The following is a 20,477-nucleotide window of genomic DNA, read 5'->3' on the forward strand; positions in this document are numbered from 1 at the left end:
ATGCAGGTGAGAGTGACGTGGCTCCTATAACTGCTGCCAAGCACAATAGTTAGAGGAGGTGCTCTCACCCCACGGTAATTGCGATAATATGCGGCACTGCAATTCGCTCCCACAAACGGTGTAGTGGATTGACTTCGGACTTCACGGGCCATTAATAACACATACACACCAACATGTCACTCAGAAGCACATACACACTATTTTTCTCATTTTTTTTTCGTTCTGTCACTCTCAAATGCATACCTGCCCCTATGGAAATCTCGCGTAGTCAGCCAGCAAAAAACGGTCTCTTTAAGGCATTTATAAATTATACAAACAAGAGGAAAGTCATGTGCAATAAACCTGTTTTGAGTCAATCCAGGTGTTAATGTAAACATATCCAGGATACTATTTTTGTAATTTCTAAAAAAAAAAAACCTATAATGACTTGGCACTTTCTTAAAGTTTTTCTTATTTTTCACAATTATATCAGATGAATGAGTTGCAGATTTAATTGTAAAAATTATTAAAAAAAAAAAAATAATAAATAAAAAAAAATAGAACCCATTTTAAATGGCAAAAAGAGTTGCATTTTAACCCTACGTTTGTTCAGGATAATCAGTCAGGTTCCAAAGCCTTCTTGGATATAACAAAATACACTTGCTGACCTTTTTGAAAAGAAGCATAAAAACATGATTATAAGTCACCAAGAACCCCACCCCCCACCCACTAAATAAATAAATAAAACTAACATGAGCCAATTAACATAGTTTAGATTGATTGGCAGATGTTTTTTTGTTTTTTTAAACTCTGATATTAACTTTTCCCCTGGTTGACATCAGCAATACCGTAAGAATAAATGGTGTCCGATTTAAGACTTAATACCAAATTTATTTAAAGGTAATAATAATTAAAAATGTGTTTTAAAATACTGTCTGCCAACTGTGCATCAAACTCGGTGAAAACCGAAATGTATGTACATATATAGAGAGTCCCCGAGTTAAAATGGAGATGCATTCCGATGACCCCATGAATGGTGAGAATGGGGATCAATATGGTGTAGTGTATAATTATTAACAATTGACAGTTTTTTTTACCCCATAACAATCAAGTAATTTAGCAAAACAAAGCCATTTACAGCACTGTACTCTATAAACTATTTGTAGCATTGGGTGCGTGGACAGGCATCGGTTCGCAAGTGGAGGGCGGAGCATACTCTGCTACGCTTGCCTGTCGCGCAAAAATATTTTAGCAATTTTGTTGTATCCCTGTTGTTATCATGAGATCGAAAAAATTGTATGTCGAACAATCGTAACTTGGGGACCATGTGTATGTGTTTACACAATATGTATTTTCAGAGAAAATAACTCTGCTCCTTGACTGTTTTCACTACATAGTTATCACAAGTTAAACACAAACTAAACTAGAATTTAGATGTCCCTCAAGCGCTTGGTTTGCTGAACAAGGTGGAGAAAAGTTTACCTGCACCACAGGGTGTCCTCCTGATAGGGCCTTCACTGCCCCCCGGCTGCCCTCTGTCTCGTAGTGGGCACGGTGGTGAGATTTGGGCTGCACCTCGATCTGTAGATTGTAGGGACCTGAGCAGGATGGCAGCTGCCAATCAAGAGCCGGCAGGGAAGGGCTGCCAAAATTAGAGGACAGGGCACTTCGTCAAGACTTATGGATTACACACATACATAAGCACACACAGGCCCAGTCTTGCAGGCATTCATCGGATGAGTGAAACCAGATTTTTTTTCAGCCTACTCTGGCAAGCGTTTAGGACCCAGACCCCTCCATTTCATCATTGTCGCTAATCTAATCTGTTGTAGTCACAGCCTGACATACTTAATTTCCAAAGTCTGGCAGCTAATTGTGGACTTTTTTCCCTTTCCTTTTCTTTTAGAAGAATTAATGAAAGAAGCATGCGTTTCGTTGAAAGTGTTCCATGCATTCTATCACGACCTGACAGCTCATCAGTCCGGGTCGCCGCAAAAGTGCTTATGGCTTTTTAAGCGGATGAATTTGGGTACACCAAAATTATGAAACCTGATTCGAGTGCGAGGGACAATTCAGCAAACGCCTTTCTTTTGTTTTTATGTTTTGTGTTTGTGATTCTCCGTTGTCTGGAGAGCATGAGCAATGGGAGAAACCATTCCCACGTGAAAAAGCACACAAAGCACACATTCACGGAACAGAATTTCAGCACACCCGGATGCCTGGACGATGCAACCCAAAGCGACTTGAACGGGCACAATCTCAGGCATCCTCTTGGAACTTTTGGTGTGTTTGCTGACCCAAAACGAACCAGCTTCCCTCTGCACCATTATCTGCGTTTTTATCCGACTTTTATCGGCCTAATGCGTCTGGAAGGGAAGGAGAATCTGCAGCCAGCGCCACCAGCATTGACACCATCACTTCCTGTTCCACACTATCACCCTCAAACACTTGATTTCCGGCAGGAAAGTGTGCCGGTGAAGGAAAGTGCGCACATACATAGACAGTCGTGCACTATGACCACAGGCAGACCCAGAGGCCTGTTAAATACAGTAAAAACAACAAAACAATAAAAAAAATGTGTGTGTTGGTCAGTGTTTATGTATGGGTTGCTATAGGAACTGGCCAACAATCCATTGCTCCACCCTTTGAAAAATGATTTATGAAATACGTATGATCTTTCTGCATTCTGACTCCTACTGCTATGACTAAATTTACTTTTAGAATAAATAAACTAGTTTTGATTTAGATACCAAGAGGGTAGTAAATTATAGTAAGTTATAATCTTCATGTAAACACGAATTAATCATAAGATATATAGCTGTGTACTTCAAGCCAGTGTGTCAATAGAACTATCATCAAATATTTAAATAGATCAGGACTTGAAAATGTATTTTGACTTCAAGTCTGTGTAAAATTTTTCCTTTTACCTGAGGTATGATTTGGGCTTGGGCCATGAGTATGGGTGAGGCGGCACGTCCAGGAATCCTGAGCAATAGCTCTCTTTCTTGAATGGCATACGGTTGGCGTTGGTGTAGTCCTCCTGGCCGAGGTCTGTGCCTGCGTCATCATTTATTGGCTCCACCTTTAGGCTCATACTGGCGTTGTGCTCGACACTGGTCTTCCGGCTCTTATTGGGAACACCATCGCCAAGATCATGTAAACCGTCTGTACTCAGGGCATTGATGGCTGCCACGATGGCTGAATTGGTGTACTGATTAGTGGTTCCCAGCCAGCTTTCTTCAAGCCTTGGTGAACCCTGAGGGGAAGCCCCGGGTGAGTGGTTGGGCGAGAAGCCTGCTGCATGCCCATAAGGCGTGCCGTTGAAGCTGTACTTCCGCTTCCCGTGACTTCCAATATCATCGTTTGGGGATGTAGAAGGGGAGTGACGAGGTGATGGACCGGGGGCATGCCCGTGTGGGGGGCAAGACAGCATTGAAGAGGATAAGCCTTTAGGTGAGACACAGGGTGACTGCCATGGTGAGTTCTGGGGTGAATTTTCATAGTTGTAGAAACCAGACTCAAATGAGGCCTCTGAGTTGCAGCTACTTGCAGGACTTAGACTGCTTGGGTCGCGGTACCCGTCAGCACTCGGCAAGGTCAAGGTCACAATGTTGACTCGCTTAGCCACAGGGCCCATGGTGCCACTTTCCTCCACCTCTTCCTCAGGCATCTGGCCATAGGAAGTGATCTCGATTCGTGGCCTCTCCAGAGGGGGCGCACCATTGGGACGAAGCCCAGGGAAGTAGTAATTTGGAGCTATGTTGTTCTCATGGTGTCCGTAGCTCGCTTGGTGGCATGATGAGACTGAGATAACGGGGCTTGATTGAAGATTGTGGTACTGAGACACCAGGCAGGGGTTGGCCATTCCAAGTGGGAGAGACAGACTAACATTTGGCATATAGCTAGAAGCCTCTGAAAAGACAAAACATAGAGACAAAACAAAAAGACTGATGAGGGAAAGATTAAAGCGAAGAAGCAGCATGTTGACTGCCTACAAAAAGGACTTTGGAAAGTAACAAATGTTAAAGGTTAGCTCAAAGGGATGAGTAAAGTAAGTTATTCCATTCCGGAGAAATCCAACAAAATTTCTTGAGGAATTTAGAAATTTTTTAAGCTCTTCAATTTATTATAATTATTTTAGTTCTTTTTAGTTTATTCCAATGATAAAACCAGAATTCCTTACAAGAATTTTTGATACCAATTATACCAGTCATTTTAATTGCCCACATTTCTGTAATGTTCAGCTTTCACTCTGGTTTAAAGGCAACAAAAGGAGATGAGTAAAAAATGTCCTCATCATGACCCTGTCCTCATACCCATTCAGGTTTCTAAAGAAAACACAATGTTCTGTTTGAGCAGTGAAGCTTTTTTTTTTTTTTTTGTGGCCGTCCCCTTCACCTCAATCTATATTTGCTAACTGCAGCAATACGCAACCAGGACACCACGTGAAATGATGAACCTGTCATGCACCACAGAATGCGTGGGCAGACAGACTAAAATTAGTGTGTGACAGACTATTTCCAGAACGAGATGCACTGAAAAAGTAGTCAGTCGTTCTTCACTAGATTTTGTGGTTTAAAAAAAAAAAAAAAAAAAAAAAAAAAAAGAAATTTCTAAAAAACATTTTTTAAAAGTGATCTGATATGAAATAAAAAAAGAAATTCCTTGCTCTCTCTCTCTCTCTCTCTCTCTCTCTCTCTCTCTCTCTCTCTCTCTCTCTCTTTCTCTCACACACACACACACCAGCATAAATGAAATATCTGTTTTCCTATTGAATTATGATGTCCAAAATGATTTGCTCACTTTAAATAAAACATATTTTTTTTAAACAGAAGTTTATGTATTTATTTAATTCATACTTTGTTTCTATACTTCACAGAAAGCAATATACTTTTAACAGTGTATTACATAATAGTAGAATTTCAAGCACACTAGAAAACTAGATTTTCCTATAGACACTTTATACACACACACACACACACACACACACACACACACACACACACACAAACGGTGCCACCTGCCCAACACACCTCTCTCCATTTCCATCTCTCCGCCTCGGCTGCCGTACTCAAACAGAAAGCTGAAATCAAATTCGGGCTCTTTATGGCCGGATCCCATCTTCAGTGTCTCTGGGAAAGAGTGTGTCAAGACGCCGCTGTGTATCAGCAGCTCCTTCAGCTGAGCAGAGCAGAGCAGTGGCTTTTGACATCCTGTTCAGTTCACCAGAGCTCTTATCTCTTCCTTACTCATGTAAAAAAAAAAAAAAAAAGCACCTGCCGCCTCATTCTGAGGGTTCTCTCACTGTCAGATCCGCCCCTTTACTAGTTCCTTTTTTGACTTTGAGGCACTCTGTGATTCACAAACACACCCATAGGCACATATACACACACACACACACACACACACACTGTGCAGCTAAGAGCAGTAGGTACATCTGCATGTGGCATGTCTTGCGTACCGTATGTGCACACAGGGGTTTTCTATTGTGCTTGCGGCTTGACTTGTATGCATTCCACTCTCAGCGGAGCTGCTTGACAGAGAAGTGAGCTGCTATAGATTTTGTAGCCGTCCATGAACGCATGGCAAAATAAAGCAGAAGTCTCCCCTGTTGCAAAGTGTCCACATGTGCTGCCTGAAATTTTTTTTTCTAACACTCATACACGGGCCTGACTCGGGGAGAAGCAGCCTCTTAATTGTGAGTCTGCCAGTATAATGGGTATAAGAGACAGAGGTTTCGGGCAAAAAAAAAAACATGGGAAGAGGGGTGAAGAAAACTGCCGTCGTCAGCACTCCCACACACACCCACACCCACACACACACACACACACACATACACGTGGACTCAAGTGCTGAAGCAACGCTCATGCATACCCAAACTGAGCAGTCTGCTATCAATTATGAGGCTTTAAAGCAGAAGGCTGAAACGAATAATCATGCTCCCCTTGCCACAGTAATACAATCCCCCAAACCGCACAGACAGACAGAAGGAACCCCAAATCGACGCACAGCCCATGACATCAGTGTGCTTCAGTTACTGGAGTAAGTGCAAGACGGAGATCCATCATCCATCATCGAGTCCTCGATATGAGTTTCCCATATCACTATGTTGAGCTTTCGTCCTCAAACAAACGGTGTGAGATCGAGTGTGAGCTCCTGACCACAACCGAACTGAGACACTTGAGTAAAAAAATGGAAAAACAAAAAACATGGAGCCAGCAATATTGCAACATATTGACGCAACTCTAACATATTGATGCAACTATCACAGGCACCGGCAATTCTATTTGTGGCCGTAACAGCTGTGCTTCGATGCAATTAAAAAAAATTAAAATTATTAAAAAAAAACTTGTTATAACAGACATGTGGTTTTGAGACAGCGACTCATTACCAAGTACACAGCAAAACCTGATCAACAACCACAGCTTCAGAGTTTAGAATTCTATTTTTATTTCTATTTCTATTCTATTTGTAGGGCACGGTCTTATTCAGATGTCAGCCCAAAATTAAATATAAACATTTGAATGCTACTAAAATCATGAACATGGATTTAATGCAATGATCTATTCTATTCTATTCTATTCTATTCTATTCTATTCTATTCTATTCTATTCTATTCTATTCTAGAGTAGATTCATTAATAATTATCTGCTTATATTAAGTTACAATATAGATATTACATTTGACTTCGTCTAAAGACATCAACAGGGACTTAAACCAAAGTGTGTCTTTATTCTATTCTATTCTATTCTATTCTATTCTATTCTATTCTATTCTATTCTATTCTATTCCTATTACAGGTCATAAGTAATATGTAATATAAGTCCTTTGAAAGAATGGGTTATGTTATTGATAATGCATTGTACTAATTCTACATGAATTCTATTACAAACCCTCAATATGAAATGAATGCAAACTGCATTTCTATTATGTTCTTTTATTTTTCCATTGCATTTGGTTCTCTTTTAAAGTTTTGTATCAGCATAACCACTATCAGGTTGAAATACTGAAAATGCATTGAAAAATTGCAGATATCAGCCTATTACTCAGTCAATAATTTGAAAAAAAAAATGTTAAGTTCAATCTCTACTGAAAAACATGAAATGAATAAAAGAAATTACATATTCATACACTTTTTGAAGCAGCTTTAATAGAATGACAACATTACGATACTGACAAAAGCATGTTATTATAATCATATAGTTATTTCATTATGTAGGAGTGAATGACCTCAGTACAGTTCTCCTGAAAACTTAGATTTGAAATTTAATACAAACCCAAATGCCAAATCTGTTCCTTTAACATCCCAAAACACACTTATTATCACACAGATTTTAGCATGGCCATGGCATAAGTCAAATTCATCATCATATACTGAAGAATATCAGACTTAAGCATTGTTTTGGGGTCCATCATTCTAATTTGTATGTAGATTTGTGCCTTTTGTATTTGTTTTCTCATTCAAATCAACTTTTTCTTTCCTGCCAGGAACATATTGTGTTACTGCATCACCGCTGCATTTAAATAACTCCACTTCGGATAGGAGTCCATTAATCAGTCAATAATTCACTACAGTGGATAGAGATGATTCTGCTGAAAGGACAGCATCACTACGCATGTGCATTAAAAAAGTGTGGATGTTTTATTGTATTTTAGAGTGAATTATGATATTCTATAACGTATTACCAAAGTGTAGAGTCTGTAAGATAAACTGTAGATCTATTTTATTGCCCTGACTTGTCCAATAGAATTTTATTTATCAATTTGGTTGGATTCTATGCCAATAATTAAAACGTATTAAAATTTTTGTTTGTTTGGGTTGTTTTTTTTTTTTTTTTGGATAACACAGCGGTAAAGCAGGATATATGGAGTAAGCACGTAAATGCACACCGGTACGCGCACGCACGCACGCACGCACACACACACACACACACACACACATACTAACCTTCTTCCGCAGACTTCATGCTGAACTGAGCGGAGCAGCAGAGGTCTGGTCCTCTCCGTTTCCCCAAAGCCGGCCGTGTGAAGTTGGCGCTCGAGTCGGTACGCGTGCACGCGGGCTCGGGCATTCACCCTCTGGTCACGGGAGCGCGCAAACTTTCCAATGCAAAATAATAAAAATAAGATTAAAAATTAATATTAGTGATGATGGAGCAACAGTGCAACAGTGTACGCTGAGCGGGATCAGAGTCAACCGTGCATCCCGATGCGTCTTAGCGGCTGTTGCGCGTTCCGGTAGCGCGTCAGGCGTCAGTCACTCCGCACGCGCTCTGTCGCTTCTCATAGTGAGGCTCTACGTCTTCTGTCTTTACTTTTCTTTCCTTTTTTTAATCTTTTCTTTCCTTTTTTCTTTATTTAACCGGCGTTGTGTAACGCGACTGTTTACGGAGCTCCCGCTCCGCGCTGTATTTAAACCTGGAAAATACCCTCCTACCCCACAACACCCACTCCTCCTCCTCCTCCTTCTCCTCCTGCCCCCGCCTACCGAATCCCACGCGCCGCCCTCCCTCCCCTTCCCCGGCGGGAATCTCTCCGAGTCTCGGGATTCCGCCTGAGCGCGCGCGCGCGCAAGCACGCCTGTACACACACACACACACACACACACACACACACACACATCAGGATTTCTGGACGGATTGAAATCATTACCTATTTCTATCCAACCATGTCAAAATATTAAGCTCTATTATTAAATCTTAACTTTTTTGTTTCTTGATATATTCCTCTGGAGATACCAGGCATGGGCAGATACACACTCTGTCAGGGTATTAATCCTGAACAAATCCTGGGAATACTACACATGGGCAGGTACACAACCTGTCAGCGTATTAATCCTGATCCTATTCTAGGAATACCAGGCATGAGGTAGGTACACACCCTCCAAGGGTATTGATCCTGATCCTATCAAAGGAATACCAGACATGGGGCAGGTGCTACACCCGGTCCGGGTATCAATTCTGATCCTATGCTGGAAACACCAATCATGGAGCAGGTACATTTGAGGAATACTAGGAATACATTCTGTTTTCTCCAGGCCACTCTTATATGTAAATGATATTACAATTGACATGCTTTGGATTTGCTTACAATTTTCATGCCACATTTACAAAACATGGGTTACGCCCTCTAAGTATACAAATACAGCTTTCGGCAGAAGGCGGGGCAAAGGTGCAGCAGGTAGTGTTGCTGCTTCATCCTTTTTTGCTCAGGTTACTGTCAAAGAGTGCTCATGTTCAGTTTATGTTGTCCACATGGGCAGAAGTGTTCCCAGGAGGCACTCTGGATCTTTGGGTGGAATTCCAGGATCTGTTTCTGGAATAGCTACTGTTCTGTGGACTAGAAGGCACCAAGGGAGGGGTTAAGATTCGAATCACTTGAGACTCGTCAGAAAACGAGAGCATCACCAAAAGATTACTAAGCAGTCTGTAGTTTTATTCAGACACTTGTGAAAAGCACATCGCTGTGAAGTGCCGTGCAATTGGCAGGAGTCCTAACGACATCTCCTGGTTTCATCTTCAGTCCAATCCTGTGCACGATTGTAATCCGATCACAATCCCTCCATCTCTCGATGCTCGATTGATAAGAGCCCTCGGTGCACAAGAGCACTGCAGGATATTGTGCTCTCGGCGCCACGGGGGCGTAATTAGTGCTCGTCTGATAGCTAATAGAGTAGTTCATTCAGAATTTGCATCAGACGCTTTTCCAGGTCCCAAAAAATAGAGCTCTGGCATGTAAGGCAGCAAGGAACCATCATCTTCATCCATTAGGGGCGAGAGAAAGTACTGTAAGTGCACTCCCAGAACATACACACCACCCAACACACATACACACACCGCTCTCTGTGCTCATATTTGCTTTTTGGAGGCAGCTGCATTCCACAAGCTCATTTGCTTACAGTGAATGAGGCTTTCAATGCAAAAATGTGTGTCAGATCTGCCTGGAGTCAACACACTTCTGAGAAAGCCTGTTAACTTTTTAGAACGCCTTGATCACCCCATAGCCCGTTATTCACATCAAGGAGACCACGCTCCAGGTTCCAGATAGCATCTCAAACTTCACTGGATTCTGATTGGTTGTTGCCTATTACTGCTCAGAGATCAGGGGTTCAAGCCCCAGTATTGCCAAGCTGCCAATCTTGGGGTCCTTATCGCTTAATGCTCCAGGGGTGCGGAATTATGGCTGACCCTGTGCTGTGACTTCAACTCCTAACATCGTTGGGATATGCAAAGAAATAATTTTACTGTTCTGTAATAAATAGAGCTCTGACTTTCAAACCTGTTGAATGCCTTTAAGATGAATAGGAATGCTGACTGCACCCCAAACCAAGGAATCTTGTCCCAGACAGTCTGAGAATCCTCCGGGTGCCTGTTGTCAAGCTTCAAATGGGATTCTATGGGTTTTGCTCCGAGAAAAGGCTTCTGTCTAGCCACTCTGCCATCGGTGGAGGGCTGCAATGGGGGTTGTCCTTCTGGAACTGTCTCATCTCCACACACGATCTCCAGAGCTCATTCAGAGTGACCATCTGGTTCTTGGTCCTTATCATGCCCAATAAATAAACATTTCCACATGTAGTCTCCAATCAAGGTGTAGAAGCATCTCAGCAATGATAAAGCGAAATGGGAGGCACCTGAGCTCCGATTTCTTATTGTTGTTTCAAAGGGTCTCATACTTATGTACATGTGATGTACTGAATGTACATTCATGAGAAAATCAATTAAAATGATAGTAGCATCAGGATGCAACAAACTTAAAAAGTTAAGAGGGGTCTTAAAACTTTCAGAAGATTGTATTAAGTACATTATTCATGAACTCAATGAATAAATACTAAAAAATCTCAAATAGACAAATATAGAGTTCTTGGTATCTCACAATACACTGTAGGACCACCCAAACCTACCTTCTTTAAATGTTTAGCTCTTAATTTAACACACATTATCCAGCTAACCAAAGCCTTCAGTGGCATCTAAATATTAGAGCCAGGTGTACTCAAACAAAGCTCAGATTTCATTTTAGTGCTCCAAAAGAATGGGCCTGGGAACTGCCTAGATCATCCTTACTGCTCAAAACCCACAGATATTTACTCTATAGACCGAGTTTTAGTATTTTCAGGGCCTCTTCGTTCATCAAGACCACCACTAAGCTAAACAGAATGATTGCTGTTGTATTGTATCGGTTTACAAAACTCAGAAAGTAACAACTCAAACACTTTTTTACAAACAGGCCAACGTCTTTAATCTGGGTTTGTATCGTAGTACTCAACCGTGACGTGCATTAAGATGGAATCCGGTATGCAATGAATGTGATGCTGCTGTTCTTTTTTTTCAGCCGTTTTTCTAAAAATGCACGTCGAAGAGCAATGATGGAAGCTGACAGTATTTCAGGCCAATGACAAATTTCCGCCTGAGGCTGTAATTCATAGACAAGCTACATCTGCTTTGGTGTCCTCACACACACACACACACACACACACACACACACACACACACACACACACACACACACACACACACACGCACATGCACGTGCACGTCTTTACAGTAACCACAAGTTGTCTGAATGACATGACTCATTCTTGCTTTGATTTGCAAGCATGAAATGATTAGTTTTACTCGTTGTTTTTCTGTCAGACCTTTTGGCACACACACACACACACACACACACACACACACTCACACACACACACACACACACACACAAATATGTACACTTGTTTCTAAAAAAGGTTCCTCGGCTTAATAAAACAGTTCTAGTGTGAACCCACTTTCCCATAAGGTTGAGGGTTAGGAACTCGCAAATTTGAGAATTTTTATGAATATTATCACGCATCTTTTGCCTAAATGTTTTCTTCGATTTCAACAAAGAGATCAAATTCAATGTCGCAGTTAAGATTAATAACTAAACAGGCTTTTTGACATGAAAGAAATGTTGTAAGAATAAGTCATGTCTCGATAAAAAGAATGAGATAAATAGTTAGTGATAACACGGGATAATGTATAATCTACAAATATATTGTAAGGGATTTAACACAGATAATTTATGACTGAGACTAAACACTGATGTTTTGCATATGGTCAGCTGGGAACAGTGTGCATGTGGAAGAAAACAAAATCTTACTAATAAAATGTGTATATAATAAAATGGCGCTGTCTTTTTTGCAGCCCAGTCCCAGCTATGTATTTAATTTATATATTAAATTTTCCAGAATCTCCCTGCATGTCATTCCAGGCGTGGACAGGTGCAGAGAACATGTGTGGTAAAAGAGGTGTGTCCTCCGCACCTGTCAGTCCCAATGAATTAGATGTGGTCTCTAGTAAAATGTAGTAAATCATTCATGATTTCTTTGTGCATCATTCACAGTGGAAGAGGTTTGGCCTATATACCTGTTAGTCCTAGTGAAGAAGGTGAAGTCTGTATACTTTTCACCATTATTGAAGAAGGTGTAGCCTATATTCCCGCTAATTGTAGAGAAGAAGCTGTGGAATATACACAGATACGGCATAGTATTATGACATTATAACATTATGAGTGGTGAAGTGAAGAACACCGATGATCTCTTCATCATGACTCCTGTTAGTGGGTGGATTTATATATTAGGCAGCCAGTAAACATTTTATCCTCAAAGTGGATGTTAGAAGCAGGAAAAATAAGCAAATGTAAGGATTTGAGCGTGTTAACGTTTATTTTATTTGTTGTGTTTTTATGCTTTATTTTTCTTCTGTTTTAGTTCCTACGATTTACTTCTTCATTTTACGATATTGTATATTCTATTATTTTTATGTTAACTCAAATTTTATTACTATTTTGCACATTGCCTTTTGCACTTTGTTCAGCACCTTGGTTCTACCTGGTTAGGTGCTATAGAAATTGTTAGGTGCTATAGAAATAAAGATTGAATTGATTTGAGTTTGACAAATTGTGACGTCTAGACGACTGGGTCAGAGCATCTCCAAAATCTTTTGTGAGATGTTCCTGGTCTGCAGTGATCAGTGTCTATCAAAAGTGCTCCAAGGAAGGAACAGTGGTGAACCGGCGACAGGGTCGTGGGTGGCCGAAGCTCATTGATGCACGTGAGGAACGTAGGCTGGTCCGTGTGGTCCGATCCAACAGACGAGCTCCTGTAGCTCAAACTGCTAAAGAAGTTCATGCTGTTAATGCTCGAGGGGTCAGAACTGTTTTAGCAGCAAAACAAGGACCAACACAATATTAGGCAGGTGGTCATAATGTTATGCTGATCAGTGTATATGAAGTTATTCCTGGTCGGTGTATACCTGTTAATAATAGAAAAGGAGATGTGTCGTATATACAGTACATGTCAGTCCTATTAAAGGATTTGTCATAGATATACCTATCACTCAGTGAAGGAGGTGTGGTCTATATACCTGCCAGTGAAGAAGGTGTAGTCAATGAAGGAGGTGTGGTATATATATGCCTGTCACTCTCTACCAATAGTGTATAATCCAGTCTCCAGTGTCAGCATGTTGCAAAAGGCAGTAAGCATTCTGGCACTGGAACATTTTTTTTTTTTAGAAGAGATGACGTTTGTTACGCTTTCTGGTTTTCTCAGTAACATGACTTGCTGCACCTGAGAGAGAAACTAGAAGTGACATAAACTTGTTTTGCAAATGTTCCACAAAATGTAATGCTATGAATAAGTGATTTTGTTATTACATTTATACTATGTATTTGTTTTTATTTATTAATTACATCATTGACAACTTACTTGTGCGTAAGCAGCATAAAACATCACTTTTGGGATGGTCATTTTTTAAGAAAATAATAAATGTTTTTCCTTGTTTTTTATTCACACACATGGTTTTCGTACTTCTAAATATTCCCCTTAATAGTTCAGTGGTTTGGTGCTAGTGGCCCGTAACACTCACCCCGTTGCAATTGTTTTTAAACCCTGAACAGATTAGATATGCTTCTGATATGCTCAATACCTCAAATTCCCCTTCAGTATCACTTCTCAATCATATATGCAGCTGCATGATGCCTCGTTTCTGACACTTCACATGTCGCAATGTTGAAGTCTAAATCGGGTAAAGTGACTGTCATTCACTTATTCTATAGAGCACTTCTGCTTTTCCGGATTCGTTGCTCTCTTAGCCATCCTGATGGAGAACTGCTATGTCTGAGCTATCTCCGGCATGTCTGGTTCTAGAAATGTCACACACTTCCCTTTTGAATATTTCTTATTTAAAATCCAAAGGCATACTGTATATACTACACAAATTATGCATTAGACAAATATCACATTATTGGGGAATGAACAGACATTTTCGAAACAAATACAAAAGTTTGGTTGAAAAAATAGAGGTGTGCAAAAAACAGACATTGCTAGCTCATGGAACAAAGGAACAAGCATAATTATTAACATGAGTCTCTTTATTATACATCCACAATGGCATTCATCTATTTTATTCTAAGTATTAATGTAGTATTCACTGATTCTCCAATACACCGATCTCTACATCATGGCACCTGTTAGTGTGTGGATTTATCTATTAGGCAGCAGGTGAACATTTTGTCCTCAAAGTTGATGTTAGAAGCAGGAAAATTTGCCGAGGGTAAGGATTTGAGCGAGTTTAACAAATTGTGACGTCTAGACGACTGGGTCAGAGCATCTCCAAAACTGCAGCTCTTGTGGGATGTCCTGGTCTGCAGTGGTCAGTATCTATCAAAAGTGCTCCAGGGAAGGAACAGTGGTGAACCAGCGACAGGGTCGTGGACGGTCGAGGCTCATTGATGCATGTGTGGAGCGAAGGCTGGTCCATGACGTCCGATCCAACAGACAAGCTCCTGTAGCTCAAACTGCTGAAGAAGTTTATGCTGTTGATGCTCGAGGGCTAGAACTGTTTTAGCTGCAAAAGGGGGAACAACACAGTATTAGACAGGTGGTCATAATCTTATGCCTGATTAGTTGCCATTAAGTTAAGCCTGGTCAGTGTATAAATACATACTATAGTATATAGTATACTGCATTTCATTGGCCCTGTACTTTTACTATGCACAATGACACTAAATGAATCTAATCTAATCTAATCTAATCTAATCCAATCTAATCTAATCTAATCTAATCTAGTAACCACCTGATCAGGGTCTTTTATATTAGGCCATAAGTTTGTTTTGACCGTACTTTGGAAAAATAAATCAAATAAAGTTATGAAAGCTGAAAACATTTACAGGCCTCAGTGATGTGGCTTTAGAAACTCACTGGATTTTTTAAAAATAATATTACAAATTTGGTTTTACATATAAAATTTAAATAAAAAAAATGCCAAGCTATGGTTTCCTTTTCTATTTACACTTCAGGGTCTATATGCAATGAAAAATACAAACATTTTGCTTTAGGTCACACCCATTTGTATGTTTAAATATAAATAGGAATCTTCAGAGCACTTTTACAGAGTGTCACTGGATTACAAGCCCTAAAAGGTACATATAGAGTGACCACAATATCTGTGAACTGCGTGATCGATATGACACATGACAGGCCATTAATGACAAGCTGTAATTTTACGTATTTCTCCACTGACCGGCGCAGGTGGATGTGGTGTATTATATAAATAACAGTGAACATCTACATAATTTATGACAGTATGGCTTCCATATGAAACCCAGCCTAAAAGCAAAGCACCAGTTGACATGATAAATTATTAATGTTACATTTAAAAGCTACTCCACATCGACCAATGGCCACTTTGGTTCTAATCATATTTTCAAGTTAAAAACACACACACAGTTTAGAGTCAGTGCTGCCATTAACACTGGCCTAAATGTCAAGAAATCACCAACACCTCTAAAAACCCAAACCCAACTATCCCAAACAACAAGGCCTAAATATTAGCCATAACCAGTTCTTCATCTACAGTTAGATAATTTTTGGAAATATGTTTAAATTTTCTTCATATTTTTTTATACCCCACAATTTTTAAGGGTAGGCCAGATAATCAAATCAAAGCAGATCAAATTTTATTTGTAACATTCATACAGAGTACAACGTAGTAAAATGCTTGTTATGATGCATGTTAATAGAGATATATATATATATATATATATATATGAATGAGTGTGTGAATGAGTATGAGAATGTGTGTATAAATGAATGTGGGAATGAATGTGTAAATAAGTATGAAAATGAGTTTGTGAACGAGTGTGTGAACGAGTTTGAGAATGAGTGTGCAAATGAGTGCGAGGATGAATGTGGGGATGAGTATGGAAATGAGTGCGCAATTGAATGATTTACACCAATTCGGTACATTCACTTCAACATCCAGTCAACACATCCAGTGACCATTATTCAGATCCGGAGATCTTTAGAAGACATTCCCTGTAAGACCCTCCAAATCCTACAAAGCTTCAAAACCCACTTGAGAATGATGTCGATCCTTTTTCCTCCCCAAAACAGACGGTTACATTACTAAAGTTTTTTAACCCCAAGAATCTTTATTTGCTCTCCATTGTAGGTCTGTTAACAATAAAAAAAGATTTTGCGAGCAAATTGCCAGGATATGACTGTCAGACTGAAGTCTATAGCTATGATTTAAACCACAGCGTAGAAATGCCCGAGTCGCTTTTTATGGCTGAGCTCTGCAGGATGACCTGAAGTGCATTAAAGCTCGCTACTGCACACTTCAGCACAGTGATGGAGTCGCTTACACACTGCAGGAATTAATACAGATACAAATAATACATGACATCGACAGTTTCACTTCGAATCTCGTTTAAAACAAATGGCAATTTGACAATTTTATGATTGTTTTTTTGCCTTAGCTTTGAATTTCCAGAGGTGATTAGTGGATCATAGTTTCCTAACATTTATGAAGCAGGACCTTATAAATTTTTATCTTATAATCTTATAGAAATTTTCCACTGATTGCATGTTTTTATGATATTATGTTTAAATGTTTAAATGTTTTAACAATCATTGTTATGAAGCTTTCCACACTTGTACTTCCGTTGACTTCCATTCATACGGAGATCGAAAACACGCACTCAGCACGAAGAAGTTTCAAGTTTGGATGTGTGACTAATAAAAAAATCTCTACATCATGGTGTGACCTTTTCAGAAAATACAAGATAAAGAAAACACCGTTGTAGACCATCATAGAATCGTCCTGTTTTATACAAGAATCAAACCTAATGGTTATACTGTATGGAAGGAGTTTCCAGTGTCAGTGCTTTCCCACAATCAGTTCATTTTCCAGCTCATGACTTTGCGTTTTACTTTTTCCAGTTTCACGTTTGCGTGACACGCTGCCTTATCCTGTCTTTTTTTATTCAAGAGGGAGAATAAAGTCTGGTGAGAGAACTGCTGTTTATAGCTGCTATAACGCCATTGATTAGAGAAAATACGTGTTTTTGAGATGTTTCACAAACTTCAGTGTAACTAGAAACAGATAAAAAATAAGCTGTGCCATTCTTTAATGAATAGAGCAATATAAATGTGGACATTGCAGTTTAAATGATAAAAAGGTGCTTTATACTTGCCACATGTCTATACTTTGCATATCTTAGCAGTTAGAAATCTAGGGTCAGCCATGATACAGCACAGAGGAGCACAGAGGGTGAGGGGTCTTCCTCAAGGACCCAAGAGTGGCAGCTTGGCAATATTGGGGCTTAAACATAAAACCTTCCGAGGAGCAACTCAGAGCCTTAACCACTGAGCTTCCACTTCCCTAGATTTAATTAATTGGAAAGTTATAATATTGGCCTACATTACACTGATACACTGTACTTTCACTGATTATTTTCCTAAAAATACATGCTGTGAAGTTTTTAAGTCACTCAGGCCTTGCTGTCATTTACTTAATTGGTACCTAGTAGTAATAATAATAATAATAACAATAATAATAATAATAATAATAGTAATAATAATTAATATTTGACCTGCAACTCATGTAGGCTGCTGAAGAGTTCCTGAGCGGTTAAAGTGGATGGTTATTCATCATTCAGGCATTCGACTCAGTAATCTGCTTGGATAAAGGGAAACTTGCAGGGATGTTGTAGAGGATTTTTTTTTCCATAGACATTTTAAGGGTTCCCCGAGAGAGAGAGAGAGAGAGAGAGAGAGAGAGAGAGAGAGAGAGAAAGAGAGAGAGAGAGAGAGAGCGTAACAACAAACACTTCCTGTTCTTCATACAGCCAGTTCTGGCTAATGAAAAGCCAAACAGCATGAATGTGGAAAATAAAACACTCAGTATGGTGTTTTATTTATAACGAGGTGTTAATAATATATTAATAATAACACACTGTGTTTTTGTATTGAGCGCTTTTTTTTAAAACCAACAGCCACCCATGCGTGAGCTCTTCAGACAGGAATAAAACGACACAACACACAGTGAACCTTTTTCCAATACTACGGAAAAAAAAAAAGAAAAAAAAAACGAATGCAAAGCGATCGTCTGTAGCTTCCCTTAGCCGACTCTTGCTCTTTGTTTCTGAAAGCCACAATGTGCCCAATTGAGCCTGCATGAGGCTAATGAAGGCTCACTGGGTCAAATGTGAGGCGTCCTTCTCCCCCCTTTTCCTGTCTTCTCTCAATGCTTTCCCTTTTTCACCCCTCCATGTAACTGGTGGAATCCCCGTTCTGTTTCCTGATGTTTGGGTCCAGTCGCTGGGCTACCGTGGCCCCTCGCCAGCTTTGGGTGTTTACAGAATTGAGAATAATGGATATGGCTATTAACAGCTGTATTTACTATACTCTCATGTGTCATTTCGTTAATCTGCATTTCATCAGATCAGACACGCCAATCAGTCAAAGCCACAAATGTTTAAGTGGGCCGCCGTGCCAGGCGTTGGTCAGTCGTAAAACATTTCAGTTTTGGCTGGTTCCTTAAAGGCGCAAAAATGGCACTGATGCCCAAGACCCCTATTAAAAACTGTGATTCACGCCACATTTATACTGTAGACAGCCAGAGGTCTGAGTCACATATATCCGTTTATTAAGACCAGAGGAAGTGTCATATGAGGAAGATACAACATGTCCACAATGATTTCTTCCTATTTTGATGCAAACACACACACAGACACACACACACACACACACACACACACTCAAACATTCCCACGCTCTTCCATAACAGTATCATATCTCTGAAAGAAACAACTCTATTAAATGTTAAACACACAGTGCGTCTCACATCTGATTGGTTAAAATGGGGTCCATTTATTTCCTAAAACATCAGCTTTTCTTGAAGGACTCCGACTGCACCGAATGCTTTTCATAATATAAGCCTAATAATAAACATTTATGTAGCATGAATGGTCTCCAGTGTCAGTGTTCAAGTCAGCAACAATTAGTTCAAGTTTTTCAGAATGTTTGTCATTTGAGGCTACATCTACATTAATCCGGATAAATTTGAACACGTTTTTGTCGTCCACCAGCTTGGCTGAATTGGTCACGTGACTAAAATGTGTCCGTTTTTCGAAAGCCTCCGTTTTTACTGTTTACACTGAGATGCGAAAAAGGGGTTTTCGAAATGCAAACTTTGGAGGGCGTTTTCAAAAAAAGGAAAAAAAAAATCGCATTGTGGTCAGAAGACCGAAACAAAACACCAAAATATGTCAAATTTGTGTTTTCAAATTAAAATGTATTAAAGGTTTTTTTTTTTACTTGTCACGCATACATTACTGTACAGTGAACGTTCTTTACAAATCCGAGCAATGTTTGGAATCTGGGGCCAGAGCATAGGGTCAGTCAGGATACAGCAAGCCTGGGGAAAAGAGTGTTAAGGGACATGCTCAAGGGCCCAAGAGTGGCAGCTTGGTGACACTGGGGCTTAAACCGCTAATCTTTCGAAGGGTAGCCCAGAGTTTTAACCACTGAGCTACTACTTCCCTACAATTAGTGTGGACATGGACTAAGAAACAGAAACTGATGAAGGAACAATAGTTAATAATCATTATAACACACATGAACTAACAGGAAACAGAAACTACAACCGGTCCAAATGATATTGATTTGATAATAAAAAAAACTGCTTGCCATTGTTTCATTCATAATCAAATGTAATAGTTTAAGCAACTTCTTGCAAGTCAAGAGCCTCCATCCTCGCTTATCAGTTGCATATACTGTATGCTAAAAAAGTCCGCAATGTAACACGTGGCAACTAAATACAAATGACTAAATAGTGTGGAATAATTGCTTATTATTTTTGGCAATTACGCAAAGGAGGTTTGAGAAACAAATCACATGCGTACAGATTTCCATTTCTGATTGTGAGCTGGCCATCACACTCTTAATGACTGGAAGCATGAGTCGAAATCCCACAGTTCTTTCCTCTGGGCGATTTTGGAAATTCTGTGCTGGCTGAGTCCATACACTCAGAAACACGCAGACACACACACGTGTGTGATGGCATCTCTGTTGTTGTTAAAATGCTCATCCAACACACACACACACACACACACACACACACACACACACACACACAAACACACACACACACACACACACACACACACACACAAACACACAGTTTTGTGTAAGAGCT

At 39.9% G+C, this 20,477-nt stretch overlaps 2 protein-coding genes across 5 annotated transcripts in view; both read right to left on the reverse strand.

Moving 5' to 3' along the window:
- LOC310717500 (nuclear factor of activated T-cells, cytoplasmic 1-like) overlaps positions 1-8,389 on the reverse strand; it is a 64,591-nt gene extending 56,202 nt beyond the window's left edge. For 2 of the 4 annotated variants that reach the window (XM_083525642.1, XM_083525640.1), the window contains exons 1-3: positions 5,013-5,249; positions 2,907-3,891; positions 1,462-1,621 (exon numbers count right to left, since the gene is read on the reverse strand). In XM_083525642.1, the coding sequence (XP_083381768.1) occupies positions 1,462-1,621; positions 2,907-3,891; positions 5,013-5,100 (1,233 nt within the window). In that variant the 5' untranslated portion in view covers positions 5,101-5,249. Of the gene's footprint in view, positions 1-1,461; positions 1,622-2,906; positions 3,892-5,012; positions 5,250-7,927 lie in introns of those variants that run through there. The other 2 variants (XM_083525639.1, XM_083525641.1) reach the window with 2 other exon arrangements.
- Positions 1-20,477, reverse strand: part of bmi1b (bmi1 polycomb ring finger oncogene 1b) — a 439,238-nt gene that overhangs the window by 2,506 nt on the left and 416,255 nt on the right. The window lies entirely within an intron of this gene.

Source organism: Silurus aristotelis (assembly GCF_946808225.1).
Source record: "Silurus aristotelis genome assembly, chromosome: 22".
Classification (NCBI taxonomy): domain Eukaryota; kingdom Metazoa; phylum Chordata; class Actinopteri; order Siluriformes; family Siluridae; genus Silurus; species Silurus aristotelis.